Source organism: Leucoraja erinacea, chromosome 29 (assembly GCF_028641065.1).
Source record: "Leucoraja erinacea ecotype New England chromosome 29, Leri_hhj_1, whole genome shotgun sequence".
Lineage (NCBI taxonomy): Eukaryota > Metazoa > Chordata > Chondrichthyes > Rajiformes > Rajidae > Leucoraja > Leucoraja erinaceus.
The window spans coordinates 3672052-3689221 of record NC_073405.1 but is presented as its reverse complement, the minus strand read 5'-3'; the positions used below and the strand labels follow the sequence as shown (position 1 = coordinate 3689221).

Here is a 17170-nt window from a genome sequence, read left to right as displayed (position 1 = left end):
CCCTAGTGCGTGTGGGATAGTATTAGTGTGCGGGGATTGCTAGTAATCGCAGACTCGGGCCGAAGGGCCTGTTTCCGCGTTTTTCACACAGAGAGTCGTGAATCTCTGGAACTCTCTGCCTCAGAGGGTAGGTTGAGGCCAGTTGGCTTGGCTATATTTAGAGGTGTTAGATGTGTGCCCTAATGGGGATCAGGGGGATAGTGTTAGTGTGATACTGAGGGGATCAGCCATGATCTAGTGAATGGCGCAGACTCGAGGGCCGAATGGCCTGTTTGCACCTAATTTCTATGTTTCTATCTCTATCTCTAAACTAAACTAAAAGTGGAGCTATTTGTGATTGATCACAGCAGATACTTTACCATTCGTTTCTGCGGGCAATATTGTTGAGGTGTGATTGAATGCAGTGTATTTCACATATGTTAAGTACGGTATATGTCCAGGCCCTCCCAGACTTGCGTAAGAGGCGCCTTGCGTAAACTTGCACATGCCTAAGCAATTGTTTAAACTAAAGTTCTTAACTTTACTGGCAATAAACTAAACTGAACTGAATTAGGCAGTCATAACTGACCTGCAACGCCTCTCATGTCGCCACAGTCCTTTGAAGAATTTGTTACAGATGCTGTTGCCAAAGCTGTTCATTCAATAGTCCTACATTCTAGAACCAGGGTCTGAAGAAGGGTCTCGGCCCGAAACGTTGCCTATTTCCTTTGCTCCATAGATGCTGCCTCACCCGCTGAGTTTCTCCAGCATTTTTGTCTACCTCCATTGTAGAACCAGATATCACTCCAACATGTTCTACCTCCAAAAGCAGAATATTAAAGATGTTGTAAATCCGAAATCAAAAACTGAGGATGCCTAAAGCATTCCACAGGTCAGGAAGGATCCGTGGAGCGAGAAGCCTTTCCAGTTGATTACCCCATCGAAGGTAGACAAAAATGCTGGAGAAACTCAGCGGGTGAGGCAGCATCAATGGAGTGAAAGAACAGGCGACATTTCGGGTGGAAATCCTTCTTCAGACTTAGTTTAGTTGAGTTTAGAGATACAGGCCCTTCGGCCCACCAAGTCCGTGCCGACCATCGATCCCCGCACGCTAACACTATCCTAAACACGAGGGACAATTTACAATTTTACTGAAGTCAATTAACCTACAAACCTGCACGTCTTTGGAGTGTGGGAGGAAAGCAGAGAAAACCCACGCAGGGTATGGTGCGTGCTATCCCAGTCAGCAGAAGGACAATACTTGATTATATTCGAGCCATTTACAGTGTACAGATACATGATAAGGGAAAAACATTTAGCGCAAGGTAAAGCCAGCAAAGTCCGATCAAGGATAGTTCGAGCGTCACCAATGAGGTAGATAGTAGTTCAGCCACTGCTCTCTGGTTGTGGTAGGATGATTCATTTGCCTGATAACAGCTGGGAAGAAACTGTCCCTGAATCTGGAGGCATGCATTTGGAACTATCTTAGAAAGGTCAGCCTAGGCATGTGCAAGTTTACACAAGTCTGGGAGTGCCTGTACATATACCATACTTAACATATGTGAAATACACTACATTCCTACAATCCTGTGGGATTACAGGGAACATAGACTCTGATGAAACTATTAAAGAGACAAACAATGTTAGAACCTGATAAAAGGCCACTGTTCACATCATTGTCGACGTTAGATTCTACTGCAAACCAATCTCATCTTTTTTTCATAGATTTCAGAAAACTTTTACTTGGATCTCAACTCTAAAGAATTTCGAGGAATCATCCAGACTCATGATGATGCCCCATGTTATTTCAAGAAGGCCATCTTCTCAATCACCCACCCCTCTTCTGAAATCTACCTGGTCATCAAGGTACTGTCTGTATCAGAGCCTTTGCAAGATCTCTGGATAATCACACAACCACAGCACCAGAGGGCATAGGTTTAAGGTGAGGGGGGGGGGTGAAGATTTTATGAGAATCCCAAGGGTAACATATTTCACACCATGGGTGGTGGGTGAATGGAAAGAGCTGCCAGAGGAGATAGTTGAGGCTGGGATTATTGCAACTTGCTCAAGAAGCAATTTGACAGGTACATGGATAGGTTTAGGTTTAGGGGGATATGGGCCAAATGCAGGCAAGTGGGACTAGTGTAGATGGGACATGTTAGATGGTGTGGGCAAGTTGGGTCGAAGGGCCTGTTTCCACGCTGTATGACTCTATGACCTTTAGTCATCGGGTTCTGATGTAAATGTTGATTCCACTGTTTATTCTGGGATAATTACAGGGAAGGTTTGCAGGTTAGGCGGGACTGTCATATGAGGAAGGATTGCAAAGACTGGGCTTGTATTCACTGGAATTTAGAAGGATGAGAGGGGATCTTATAGAAACATATAAAACTGTAAAAGGACTTGACAAGCTAGATGCAGGAATAATGTTCCCAATGATGGGGGAGTCCAGAACCAGGGGCCACAGTCTAGTCTAAGAATAAAGGGGAGGCCATTTAAAACTGAGATTAAGTACTTTTTCACCCAGAGAGTTGTGGATTTCTCTGCCACAGCGGGCAGTGGAGGCCAATTCACTGGATGAATTTAAAAGAGAGTTAGATAGAGCTCCAGGGGCTGGTGGAATCAAGGGATAGGGGGAGAAGGCAGGCACGGGTTATTGATTGTGCATGATCAGCCGTGATTAATATGAATGGCGGTGCTGGCTCGAAGGGCCAAATAGCCTCCTCCTGCTTCCCTTTTCTATGTTTCTATGTTGGCACTTGAGGTCAGGATTGAAACTGGATCACTGGAGTTGTATGATAGAGGCTTTACTAGCTGTGCCAATGTGCTCCCACTCCTGTACATGTATAGGTATATGTATATGTATGTGTTCATGTATATCTATACTAATAATCACAGACTCCACGTCCCAGTGTGAGTTACAACCCAAATGCCCAAACCACTAGTCTGAGCCTTAAGTAGACACAAAATGCTGGAATAACTCGGGACAGGCAGCATCTTTGGATAGAAACATAGACAACAGGTGCAGTTGTAGGCCATTCGGCCCTTCGAGCCAGCACCACCATTCAATACCATCTTAGCTGATCATCCACAATCAGTACCCCGTTCCTCATTTCTCCCCATATCCCTTGATTCCGTTAGCTCTAAGAGCGATATCCAACTCTCTGTTGAAAACATCCGGTGAATTGGCCTCCACGGACTTCTGTGGCAGAGATGGAATGGGTGATGTTTCGGGTCGAGACCTTTCCACGGTCTTTGCGAGCCTTTGGTTCAGGTTGTGTATGGAAGTCCTTTTCCTGACGCTGCTGAGAATTAGTTGCACGTGTGTTCTGCTTTTTGATGTTGGATTTACTATTCTTGTTTGTTTCCCACATTGGCCACGTCTCTGTGTTTTCGTGCAGGTGGAGAAGGTTCTTCAGCAGGGCAGCATTGCCGAGTGTGCTGAGCCCTACATGACCATTAAAGACTGCGAAACGGCCAAGGTACGTGGCTGGAATCCCCCGGACAACGCCCATGCCAGTGAGACCAAGTATAAAACCATGAGAGGAATAGATCGGGTAGATGCACAGAGTCTCTTGCCCAGAGTAGGGGAACCAAGGGTCATAGGTTCAAGGTGAAGGGGAAAAGATTTGATAGGAATCTGAGGGGTAACATTTTCACACAAAGGGTGGTGGGTGTATGGAACAAGCTGCCAGAGGAGGTAGTTGAGGCTGGGACTATTCCAACTTTTAAGAAACAGTTAGACAGGACATGGATAGGACCAGGTTTGGAGGGATATGGACCAAACACAGGCAGGTGGGACTGGTATAGCTGGGACATGTTGGCCAGTGTGGGCAAGATGGGCCGAATGGCCTGTTTCCACACCGTATTGCTCTATGACTAAGTGCTGGGCGTGCCAAAGCACTGAAGGTATAACTGTGATAAGGGACTGGCCCTCCCAACTAGAGCAGTATTAGGCCATTCGGCCCATCAAGTCTACTCCATCATTCAATCATGGCTGACCTATCTTTCCCTCTCAACCCCATTCTCCTGCCTTCTCTCCAAAACCCCTGATACCCGTACTGATCACAAATCTATCAATCTCCGCTTTAAAAATACCCAATACCTTGATGTCCACAGCTGTCTGTGGCATGAATTCCACAGATTCACCACCCACCGACTAAAGAAATTCCTCCTCATCTCTTGTATAAAGGTACGTCCTTTTATTCTGAGGCTGTGGTACGGATCCCTCTGGTCCTAGACTCTCCCACTAGTGGAAACATCCTCTCCGCATCCACTCTATCCAGGCCTCTCACTATTCATGTTTCAATGAGACCCTCCAGCGAACATTGGCCCAGACGCTCATCACACATTGCGCTCATTGTACGCGTGGGGTGGCGCAGGGTTGGCACGGAGGCGCAGCGGTAGAGTTGCTGCCTCACAGCGCCAGAGACCCGGGTTCGATCCCGTCTATGGGCGCTGTCTGTACGGAGTTTGCACGTTCTCCCCGTGACCTTTTTCTGGGTGTTCCAGTTTCCTCTCACACTCCAAAGACGTACAGGTTTGCAGGTTAATTGGCTTTGGTGATAAAAATTATAATATGTCCCTAGTGTATAGGATAGTCCTAGTGTACGGGGTGATCGATTGCTGGTCAGTGCGGGCTCGGTGGGCCGAAGGGCCTGTTTCCGCGCTGTATCTCTAAAGTCTAAAAGGTTTGTGAACAAGAAGCAAGTTTGCTACCACTGGTTTGTTATTGCTCTTGCTGCTCAACGTGGTGTCATTAGTCTATTTCCTGCAGTCCTTCCTATGGCTGTAGATGTTCCTCGTGGTCCTGAACCAAACCCCGGAACCTAACGTGTCTAAAATACTTTCCAGAGTAAAGAGAAGATCGCAAAGCTTCGGTTCCAGGCGATGTCCTTCTGTCAACGCTTGAAGTCCTATCGGATGCCTTTTGCCTGGGCTGCTGTAGATCTCACAAGCCTCACATCCACCAGTGGATCCCACAATTCACTGGACAGAGACGGCAATACTGGAGGTAATCTAACCCAAGGCCAATAGATAATAGACAATAGACAATAGGTGCAGGAGTAGGCCATTCGGCCCTTCGAGCCAGCACCGCCATTCAATGTGATCATGGCTGATCATCCCCAATCAGTGCCCCGTTCCTGCCTTTTCCCCATATCCCCAGACTCCGCTGTTTTTAAGAGCCCTATCTAGCTCTCTCTTGAAAGCATCCAGAGAACCTGCCTCCCCGCCCTCTGAGGCAGAGAATTCCACAGACAGTCTCCACAGAATAGTCTCCTTGTTCAGCAAAAAGCTGGAGTAATTCAGCAGGTCAGGCAGCATCTCTGGAGAGAAGGAATGGGTGACGTTTCGGGTCGAGACCCTTCTTCAGACTCCATTCTTCATCTGTGGTATGGAGCAAATGAGGACTTGAAAGATACTGACATTCATTTTAGTAAGGCATCGGCGAAATTAAATCCTCAGAAGCAAAGGACCCGCATTCCAAGGTTATGGGCGGCACAGCAGTAGAGTTGCTGCCTTACAGGTTCGATCCTGACTACGGGTGCTGTCTGTGCAGAGTTTGTACGTTCTCCCTGTGACTTGCATGGATTTTCTCAGAGATCTTCGGTTTCCTCCCATGCTCCCAAAACGTACAGGTTTGAAGGTTAATTGGATTGGCATTAAAACATATATCAATTGTCCCTAGTGTGTAGGATAGCGTTACTGTGCAGGGATCGCTGGTTGGTACAGACTCCGTGGGCTGAAGGGGCCCATTTCTGCACAGTATATCAAAACTAAACTAAACTAAACTAAGGAGATAGTGGATGCACACATTGACCAAATTTGCAGGTTTGTAGGTTAATTGGCTTGGTGTAAATATAAACTTGTCCCTAGTGTGTGTAGGTTAGTGTGCGGGGATCACTAGTCAGTGCTGTCTCGGTGGGCTGAAGGGCCTGTTTCCACACTGTATCTCTAAACAAAACTAAATGGTGACATTCTATGTTTTTCATTCACAACGTATGTAAAGCGTCAGTAGACAATAGACAATAGGTGCAGGAGTAGGCCATTCGGCCCTTCGAGCCAGCACTGGCATTCAATGTGATCATGGCTGATCATCCCCAATCAGTACCCCGTTCCTGCCTTCTCCCCATATCCCGTGACTCTGCTATTGCTATATATAGGGTGCCAGCAAAGTTCATTACAGCCCCCAATGATCCCTCGTTGTTCTCCGTGACCCCCTCATGCCAGCCCCACCCCCCTCCCCCCCCCCCATCAAACGTAGTGGTGGTCAGTTGCTGTAAATATTCCTTTGTTTCTTCCTGCAGGCAGTGGGACTGAGATGCGTTCGCATTCACTGGACAGCAAATACAGCATCCACTTATTGCGGCCCGCTCAGTATAATCTCCAGATGTTCAATAAACAGGTACGGTGAATACCCAGTGCGATCAATAGGTGCACGGTACGCCCCAGAGCAGTGAGTGAATAAAGGACCTGTCTGCCCCACGGTACGAGTTTACACAAGAGCTCTCCCGAGTTAAAAAAAAAATCAAACTGAATGAACGTAGCGGGTACGTCGGAGCTCGGGGACGTCTCTTAGCGGCTCGTAACGCTAACGGCAGGTACTCGGGAAACGCGGTAAGCTGGTGAAGACTGGTGAAGATTTTTCAACAATGTTGGAAAATGTCCACGAGAGCCCTGAGTACCGACGAGCGGCCATTACCGTAAATCTCCGAGTTCGAATCAGGGGAAACTCGGGAGAACTCTTGGAATGAACTCGTACAGTGGGACAGGGGTTTTACTGACAGAGTGAATACGGGTTACTCACTTCGAATCAGGGGAAACTCAGGAGAACTCTTGAATTAGCTTGTACAGTGGGACAGGGCCTTATGACTACAACAGGTGGTACCAGCGTGGGGGGGGGAAGGGGCGCCAAGAATGAAGAGGGACCTTGTCTGGGGGGGCCGTCGAGAGAACAAGGGGAGACCATTGAGGACGCTTATGAACACTTTGTAAATCTTGTCAGCGCCCTTTGCATGGTGACTATTCGCATACTCTGTGTACGGCACGCAAAACAAAGAACTATACTGTGACTTGTCAAATAGAAACATAGAAACATAGAAATTAGGTGCAGGAGTAGGCCATTCGGCCCTTCGAGCCTGCACCGCCATTCAATATGATCATGGCTGATCATCCAACTCAGTATCCCGTACCTGCCTTCTCTCCATACCCCCTGATCCCCTTAGTCACAAAGGCCACATCTAACACCCTCTTAAATATAGCCAATGAACTGGCCTTAACTACCCTCTGTGGCAGAGAGTTCCAGAGATTCACCACTCTCTGTGTGAAAAAAGTTCTTCTCATCTTGGTTTTAAAGGATTTCCCCCTTATCCTTAAATGCGACAACAAAGGTCATAAGGTCATAAATGATAGGAGCAGAATTAGGGCATTCGGCCCATCCGCTCCACCATTCAATCATGGCTGATCTGTCTCTCAGTACACAATAGACAATAGGTGCAGGAGTAGGCCATTCGGCCCTTCGAGCCAGCACCGCCATTCAATGTGAGCATGGCTGATCATCCCCAATCAGTACCCCGTTCCTGCCTTCTCCCCATACCCCCTGACTCTGCTACCTTTAAGAGCCCTATCTAGCTCTCTCTTGAAAGTATCCAGTGAACCAGCGTCCACCGCCCTCTGAGGCAGAGAATTCCACAGACTCACAACTCTCTGTGAGAAATAGTGCTTCCTCATCTCCGTTCTAAATGTCTTACTCCTTATTATTAGACTGTGGCCCCTGGTTCTGGACTCCCCCCAACTTATCCTTCCTAACTCCATTCTCCTGCCTTCTCCCCATAACCCCTGATACCCGTACTAATCAAATAAAGTATCTCTCATTCAATCAGTCACTCCATGCTAAGGTACACAAAAAATGCTGGAGAAGCTCAGCGGGTGCAGCAGCATCTAGGAGCGAAGGAAATAGGCAACGTTTCGGGCCGAAACCCTTCGGGTTTCGACCCGAAACGTTACCTATTTCCTTTGGGTTTCGGCCCGAAACGTTGCCTATTTCCTTCGCTCCTAGATGCTGCTGCACCCACTGAGCTTCTCCAGCATTTTTGTGTACATTTGATTTTCCAGCATCTGCAGTTCCTTCTTAAACACCCCATGCTGCGGCCCAGTCTGTATTTAATGTGCTGCCTGCTCTCAATGAGTTACTCACCTGCTTCCAGTTTCAGAGTAAACTTCCTCGCCAGTTAGTTTCTCTACCTTTCTGTGGTTTTACAATTTTGAGTGCACGTACCTTTTTTATCTAAGATGGTTTAGTTTGGACGGCTTGGTGGGGTTGCTGTCTTACAGCGCCAGAGACCCGGATTTGATCCTGACTACGGGTGCTTAATATCGGGGGGGGGGGGGGTTGTACATTCTCCCCGTGACCTGTGTGGGTTTTCTCCGGGTGCTCCGGTTTCCTCCCACACTCCAAAGACGTGCATATTTGTAGGTCGATTGGTTTCGGTAAATTGTCCCTGGTGTTTGGGATAGAACCAGTGTACGGCTGGTCAGCATGGGCTAGGGCAGAAGGGCCTGTTTCCGTGCTGTGACTCTAGACCAGTGGTTCCCAACGTGGGGCGTACGCCCCACAGGGGGGGCAATTTGATTTTTAAGGGGGGCAATTGAGCGGGGGGGCATTTTTTTTAAGGGGGGCAATTAATCTCTTATTAAAAATAAGAGATTATTCTAATATAGAAATTTTCTCTCTCTTTATTACCTGTGAATACTCTTTTATTATCATATTTATCATTATTATTATTTTAATACCACCTAATGTTTTTTTCTTTTTTTTACAATTTTTTAGTAATTTCTTGCTCAGAACTGTCTTTTGCTTATTTCATTTTTCTTTTTCATGGATGCCATGTTCTTTTGAAGCTTGTTTAAACCAAGGTATTGGCGTTTTAAGCTTCTTCAGCTGAAACGGAGTTCACTTTTTAAATGATACCCATTATATATCTCCACAGGGACGGGGGGGGGGGGGGCATCAGGTTACTCCAGTGATTAGGTGGGGCATCTTCAAAAAAAAGGTTAAACCACTGCTCTAGACTAAGTTCCATCCCCTCTAGGTTTCACCAAAGTGACTATTCTAAATATAGATTTGCACAATGATCACAGCTAACAAACAATGGCCTTTGTCCTTCATCATTGTTACTCCTGAGCATATCGTTCATTCATTTGTTCTATCTATCTCTCTACTTCACCATCTCTCATTTCCCTCTCCCCTGACTCTCAGTCCGAAGAAGGGTCTCGACCCGAAACGTCACCTATTCCTTCTCTCCAGAGACGCTGCCTGTCCCGCTGAGTTACTCCAGCATTTTGTATCTATCTTCGGTGTAAACCAGCATCTGCAGTTGCTTCTTCCACATATTAAATCATTCACATTCTCCGGGGGATTAAATTCTTCATCATTAATACCACATTCTGTTCTCTGCCCCACTGGCATAGATTGTACAAGAAAAGTCTACAATTACAGCAGTGCCTTAGTATATTTAAGTTCAAAAGTGATAGGAGCAGAATTAGGCCATTCGGCCCATTAAGTCTCCTCTGCCATTGAATCATGGGTGATCTATCTTGCCCTCTTAACCCCATTTTTAGTTTAGTTTAGTGATACAGCACAGAAACAGGCCCTTCGGCCCGCCGGGTCTGTGCCGACCAGCGATCCCCGTACAGTAACACTATCCTTCACACACTAGAGACAATTTTTACATTTGCTAAGCCAATTAACCTACAAACCTGTACGTCTTCGGAGTGTGGGAGGAAACTGAAGATCTCAGAGAAAACCCACGCTGGTCACGGGGAGAACGTGCAAACTCCGTACAGACAGCGCCCGTAGTCGGGATCAAACCCGGGTCTCCGACGCTGTGTTCGCTGTAAGGCAGCAACTCTACCACCGTGCCACCGTGACCGTTCTCCTGCCCTCTCCCCATAACCCCTGTCACCCCGTACCAATCAAGAATCCATCTATCTCTGCCTTAATGTATCCATTGATTTGGCCCCCACAGCCGTCTATGGCTGCGTCTAATGGAATGTCTTGGTTCCAGGAGGAAGATAAACTCAGTGATGAAGACCTGATGAAACTTATCGCCGACGAGAAGAAAACATCGACTCTGCTGAGGCGACAACGGAGGATTCCAGGTAAATGTGAAAACAGTTGTTTCATAAGGTCATAACCAAGTAGAATTAGGCCATTCGGCCCATCAAGTCTACTCCGCCAGCCAATCATGGCTGATGTATCTCTCCCTCCGAACCCCATTCTCCTGCCTTCTCCCCATAACCATTGACACCCGCACTAATCAAGAATCTATCTATCTCTGCCGTAAAAACATCCATCGACTAGGTCTCCGCAGCGTTCTGCGGTAAAGAATTCCACAGATTCACCACCCTCTGACTAAAGAGATTCCTCCTCATCTCCTTCCTAAAGGCAGCGGTGGGAGGGGGGAGGCATCGAGAGAACAAAGGGGAGGGGGGGGGGGAAACTGGGGACGGTAATGAACACTGTAACATTGTCGCCGCCCTATACGTGGTGCCCCTTTGCATACTTTGTGTGTGATGTGCAAAACAATGAGATTCACTGTGATATTAAAGATCTCAGAGAAAACCCACGCAGGTCACGGGGGGAACGTACAAACTCCGTACAGACAGTCGGGGTCAAACCCGGGTCTCCGGCGCTGTGTTCGCTGTAAGGCAGCAACTCTACCGCTGCGCCACCGTGTAAATCAATTCAATGCAAAACTGATCTATGTGAGGATCCCGCGCCCTGCTGTACGTTCCCTTGTTCACTGGGATTCTCCATCCTAGTTGAAACCGAAGATTAGACGCAGAAAGCTGGAGTAACTCAGCAGGACAGGCAGCATCTCAGGATAGGATGAATGGGTGACGTTTCGGGTCGAGACTCTTCTTCAGACTGGATCTCCCCCTCTCTCCCCTCTTCACCCTTAAACTTATGTCCTCTGATTCTCGATTCCCCTACTCTGGGCAAAAGACTATGTGCATCTACCCGATCTATTCATAGAAACATAGAAATTAGGTGCAGGAGTAGAGGCCATTCGGCCCTTCGAGCCTGCACCGCCATTCAATATGATCATGGCTGATCATCCAACTCAGTATCCTGTACCTGCCTTCTCCCCATACCTTCTGATCCCCTTAGCCACAAGGGCCACATCTAGCTCCCTCTTAAATATAGCCAATGAACTGTGGCCTCAACTACCCTCTGTGGCAGAGAGTTCCAGAGATTCACCACTCTCTGTGTGAAAAAAGTTCTTCTCATCTCGGTTTTAAAGGATTTCCCCCTTATCCTTAAGCTGTGACCCCTTGTCCTGGACTTCCCCAACATCGGGAGCAATCTTCCTGCATCTAGCCTGTCCAACCCCTTAAGAATTTTGTAAGTTTTCTATAAGATCCCCTCTCAATCTCCTAAATTCTAGAGAGTATAAACCAAGTCTATCCAGTCTTTCTTCATAAGACAGTCCTGACATCCCAGGAATCAGTCTGGTTCCTTCCATGATCTTGTACACCTCTATAGGATCACCCCTCATCCTCCTGCACTCCAAGGCCAGGAGGAGTCATAAGTGTGTTATTGTCATATGTTCCAGAGAGGACAATGAAATTCTTACTTGCAGCAGCACAACAGCATCACTCGGGTTCTGCTGGGGCTGGGATCTTGGTGGAGGTTGGGTCCAGGTGGGGGTTTTGGGATGTTGATAGGATTGGGAAAGGGCCATTAGGTGCTGGCGGGTCCCGATACTAACGGGGCTGATCATGAGAGGAAAAGATCGGGTGGATGCCCAGAGTCTCTTGCCCAGAGTGGGGAAATCTAGTAGGTTTACGATGAAGGGGGGGGGCAAGATTTTCTGGGGATCTGAGGGGTAACTTTACCATGCAAAGGGTGGTGGGTATATGGAACGAGCTGCTGGAGGAGGTAGTTGAGGCTGGGACTATTGCGAAATTTAGGAAAACGAGTAGACAGGTATATGGATAGGACAGGTGTGGAGGGATATGGGGCAAACGCAGGCAAGTGGGACTAGTGTGGATGGGACATGTTGGTCAGTGTGGGCAAGTTGTTTCCACGCTGTATATAACTCTGACTCCATGGGTACTGGTGGGATGGGTAATAGACAATAGACAATAGGTGCAGGAGCAGGCCATTCGGCCCTTCGAGCCAGCACCGCCATTCAATGTGATCATGGCTGATCATCCCCAATCAGTACCCCGTTTCTGCCTTCTCCCCATATCCCCTGACTCCGCTATCTTTAAGAGCCCTACCTAGCTCTCTCTTGAAAGCATCCAGAGAACCTGCCTCCACCGCCCTTTGAGGCAGAGAATTCCACAGAATCACCACTCTCTGTGAGCAAAAGTGTTTCCTCGTCTCCGTTCTAAATGTCTTACCCCTCATTCTTAAACTGTGTGGCCCCTGGCTCTTGGGTGGTGGTGGGGTTAGGTAGTGGTGGGGTCTGGACCATTGGGCTTTGGGGCAAATGGGGTGGAGGTGCTCGTCCTAATGGGATGGCCTGGATGTTGGTTTGGGATGCATTCAGAAAGAAACTCTCTGTTAATTTGCAGGAGTTTTTCGATTCGAAGTGTCCCATGTTACTGAAGCATCGACCTTTTGTTTTAACCCCGAGTTTTTGGAAGTCAAGCCGAGCAACAGTGAGAACACAGATCTGACCTTGGAGGTGTTGGAGTTCCCCGTGTCAGGGTTTTCCGTTCCACATACAACGTACAGGTAGGCTTTCAGCCCCAATGAGTCTCTACAGATGGAGTCTGTCTGAAAGAGCTTGCATTTAGGTGCTGATCATCTGCAACTACCGTTGGAGGTGGCGAAAATGTCGGAGGATTAGTTGTTGTATGTGACGGCTGGTGGGGTGGAAGGTGAGGACAAGGGGGGACTCTGCCCTTGTTACGAGTGGGGGGGGGGGGGGGAGATGGGGAGTGAGAGCAGATTTACGGGGTATAGAAGAGACCCTGGTGAGAGCCTCATCTGTAGTAGAAGAGGGGAACCCCCGTTCCCTGAAGAACGAGGACGTCTCCGATGCCCTGGTGTGGAACACCTCATCCTGGGAGCAGATGCGGCGTAGACGGAGGAATTGGGAGTAGGGGATGGAGTCCTTACAGGAAGCAGGGTGGGAAGAAGTGTAGCCCAGATAGCCATGGGAGTCAGTGGGTTTATAGTGGATGTCGGTTAATAGTCTGTCACCTGTGATGGAGATAGTGAGGTCTAGAAACGGTAGGGAGATGTCGGAAATGGTCCAGGTGTATTTGAGTGCCGGATGGAAGTTAGTGGTGAAGTGGATGAAGTCAGTGAGTTGCGTGTGGGTGCAGGAGGTAGCACCAATGCAGTTGGCGATGTAGCGGAGGTAGAGGTCGGGGATGGGGCCACAGTATGTCCCAACAAGGATTGTTCGACATACCCTACAAAGAGGCAGGCATAGCTGGGACCCATGCACGTGCCCATAGCCGCTCCTGGTATTTGGAGGAAATGGGAGGAGTCAAACAAAAAGTTATTGGGTAAGGACCAGCTCCGCTAGGCGGAGAAGAGGGTCAGTAGACTGGGATTGGTCGAGGAAGAAACGGGGGGCTTTGAGACCCTCCTGGTGGTGGATGGAGATGCAGAGTGACTGGACATCCATGGTGAAGATGTGGGAGTGGGGGCCTAGGAAACGGAAGTCATGGAGGAGACGAAGAGCGTGTGAGGTGTCTTGGACATAGGTAGGGAGGGATTTAACCAGGGGGGATAGGATGGAGTCCAGGTATATGGAAATAAGTTTGGTGGGGCACAAACAGGCGGAAACAATGGGCCTACCAGGACATTCAGGTTTGTGGATTTTGGGGAGAAGGTAAAATCGGGCCGTGCGGGGCTGGGGAACGATGAGGTTGGAGGCTTGGAAGGGCAGGGAGCCGGAAGTGATGAAGCCATTGATAGTGTTAGAGATAGTGGCCTGGTGCTCGTCTGTGGGGTCATGGTCCAAGGATAAGTAGGAGGAGGTGTCTGAGAGTTGGCGCGTGGCCACAGCATTGTAGAGATCAGTGCGCCAGACTACCACGGCACCTCCCTTGTCGGCGGGTTTGATCACCCAGTCTGGGTTGTTGTTGAGTGAGTGGAGGGCTGTACATTCAGGGGGGGAGAGTGATTAGACTGAGAAAGGGCAGTGGAGAAGTTGAGGCGGTCGATATCCCGCCAGCAGTTTCAAATAAAAAGGTCTAAAGCAGGTAGATGGCCATGAGGGGGAGTCTAAGAGGAGGGGGCCCGTTGGAGACGGGAGTAGGGGTCATCACTGTGGGGCGAGGGCCCCTTCCCATGGGAGAACGCTTTGATGCGGAGAGCTCCACGTCGTAGCGGACGTGGAACTCATTGAGGTGGGGACAGAGGGGAACAAAGGTGAGGCCTCTGCTGAGTACAGATTGCTCAGTAACGTGTCAACGCAGACCATATGGTAACATGTAATGTGGCAATACGTCATCACGTCGTAAATTGTTCGGTGACCTGATACGCCAGTCAATGATGCGGGCAGTCGCAAGTGGGACAGGCTCGTATTTGACTAGTGAACCAATATTTGACTAAAAGTGAAGTTTAATTGCAAGGTATGGTAGTTGCTGCCATCTGTTGTTGACGGGAACAGAACTGTCAATGCAATCGGGAGGGAAATGCACGGCTCGGTCATCCGACAACTAATGAGCTGTGGCTTCACAGAGCTGTCCTTGTGGTGATGTTGCCTAAAAGGTTGAAATGCAGAGCAAGCCTTTGTTGTGTCGTTCACCTCTCTTAAGAACGAGGCCTTTTTTTTTGTAGTTTAGTTCAGAGATAGAGTGCAGAAACAGGCCCTTCGGCCCACCGAGTCTGTGCCGACCAGCGATCCCCGCACACTAATGCTATCCTACACACACTAGGGACATTCTACGATTAGACCAATTAGCCTACAAACCACCACGTCTTTGGAGCGTGGGAGGAAACCGAAGATCCCGGAGAAAACACACGCGGGTCACGGGGAGAACGTTGCAAACTCCGTACAGACAGTGCCTGCAGTTAGGATCCAACCCGGGTCTCTGGCGCTGTGAGGCAGCAACTCTACCGCTGCGCCACCGTGCTGCCCGTCAATTGTCAGTGTATATACTAGGATTATGCGTTTTGCTGGGCCAACAGAGGTCACGGCCTTCGAAAGGAGTCCAACGGTACCGGAGCGGTTAGCCTAGGCCACCAGGGGGCCAAGGTACCGGCTTCTCCGAAGTCACGTACAGGAAACGGATCTGCCGGCTTCGACCTCAGGCAGCAAATTCCTCCCTTCGATCGTTGCAGAAGCTCCGATGAGGTCGAGATCGGCTGATGCATTTTCAGAGGAGGGGGGACTTCTCACCAGCAATGTTGGTGGCCCTGACCTCCCACCTAACTCATTGGAGAACTAGCTTTAATTGGACGTAAACTTGCACTAGAATGGGAAGGTACCTCTCCCTGCGTGACATGAACCAAGAACTGTGAGTGTCCATTGCCGCTTTCCTTCCAGGCATCATCTCATCATGAACATAACACCTTCAAACACCTCAGAATAAAGGGGAGGTCATTTAAGACTGAGGTGAGAAAAAACTTTTTCACCCAGAGAGTTGTGAATTTGTGGAATTCCCTGCCACAGAGGGCAGTGGAGGCCAAGTCACTGGATGGATTTAAGTGAGAGTTAGATAGAGCTTTAGGGGCTAGTGGAGTCAAGGGATATGGGGAGAAGGCAGGCACGGGTTATTGATAGGGGACGATCAGCCATGATCGCAATGAATGGTGGTGCTGGCTCGAAGGGCCGAAGGGCCGAATGGCCTCCTCATGCACCTATTTCTATGTTTCTATCTCGGAGCTAATTAACCTACAAACCTGTTTAAGAAGGAACTGCAGATGCTCCATAGATGCTGCTGCACCCGCTGAGTTTCTCCAGCATTTTTACGAACCTACAAACCTGTACGTCTTTGGAGTGTGAGAGGAAACCGAAGATCTCAGGGAAAACCCACGCAGGTCACGGGGAGAACGTGCAAACTCCGTACAGACAGCACCCCTAATCGGGATCGAATTAGATGGAGCTCTAGGGGCTAGTGGAGTCAAGGGATATGGGGAGATGGCAGGCACGGGTTACTGATAGGGGATGATCAGCCATGATCACAATGAATGGCGGTGCTGGCTCGAAGGGCCGAATGGCCTCCTCCTGCACCTATTTTCTATGTTTCTAAGACAACATGTTCGGGTCCACCACCGATTTTCGGGCAACTGATGGTGGAGCCTCGTCTAATCCGCGAGAGAGCCCGCTTGAAGTTGCCCGATGACTGCCGAGTAGAAACTGTCCCTGAAGAAGGTTCCCGACCCGAGACCATCACCTGTTCCTTTTCTCCAGAGATGCTGCCTGACCCGCTGAGTTACTCCAGCTTTTTGTGCCCATTTCCTGAATCTGGCGGTGTGCGTTTTCACGCTTCTGTACCTCTTGCCAGATGGGAGAGTAGTGTCCCGGGTGAGACTGGTCCGTGATGATGCTGCTGGCCTTGCTGAGGCAGCGATGGAGTCAATGGAAGGGAGGTTGCTTAGTGTGATGGTCTGGGCTATAACATATCTTGGATGGAGCCGTTCCCAAATGATATTGTATGCAAGGGCCCTAGTGAGACCACACTTGGAGTAGTGTGTGCAGTTTTGGTCCCCTAATTTGAGGAAGGACATTCTTGCTATTGAGGGAGCGCAGCGTAGGTTTACAAGGTTAATATCCGGGATGGCGGGACTGTCATATGCTGAGAGAATGGAGCAGTTGGGCTTGTACACTCTGGAGTTTATAAGGATGAGAGGGCATCTCATTGAAACATATAAGATTGTTAAAAGTGTTACGCTAGAGGCAGGAAACATGTCCCTGATGTTGGGGGAGTCCAGAACCAGGGGCCACACAGTTTAAGATTAAGGGGTAAGCCATTTAGAACGGAGACGAGGAAACACTTTTTCTCACAGAGAGTGGTGAGTCTGTGGAATTCTCTGACTCTGGAGGCAGGTTCTCTGGATGCTTTCAAGAGGGTTAGATAAGGCTCTTAAAAATAGCAGAGTCAGGGGATATGGGGAGAAGGCAGGAATGATTGGGGATGATCAGCCATGATCACATTGAATGGCTCGATGGACCAAATGGCCTTCTCCTGCACCTATTGTTTATTGTCTATTGTC

At 48.8% G+C, this 17170-nt stretch overlaps 1 protein-coding gene across 2 annotated transcripts in view; it reads left to right on the top strand.

Annotated features, from left to right (window-relative positions):
• Positions 1-17170, top strand: part of LOC129711009 (dedicator of cytokinesis protein 7-like) — a 162511-nt gene that overhangs the window by 19032 nt on the left and 126309 nt on the right. For both annotated transcript variants that reach the window (XM_055658351.1, XM_055658350.1), the window contains exons 9-14: positions 1705-1845; positions 3381-3461; positions 4834-4993; positions 6288-6385; positions 10047-10140; positions 12565-12727. In XM_055658351.1, the coding sequence (XP_055514326.1) occupies positions 1705-1845; positions 3381-3461; positions 4834-4993; positions 6288-6385; positions 10047-10140; positions 12565-12727 (737 nt within the window). The remainder of the gene's footprint in view (positions 1-1704; positions 1846-3380; positions 3462-4833; positions 4994-6287; positions 6386-10046; positions 10141-12564; positions 12728-17170) is intronic.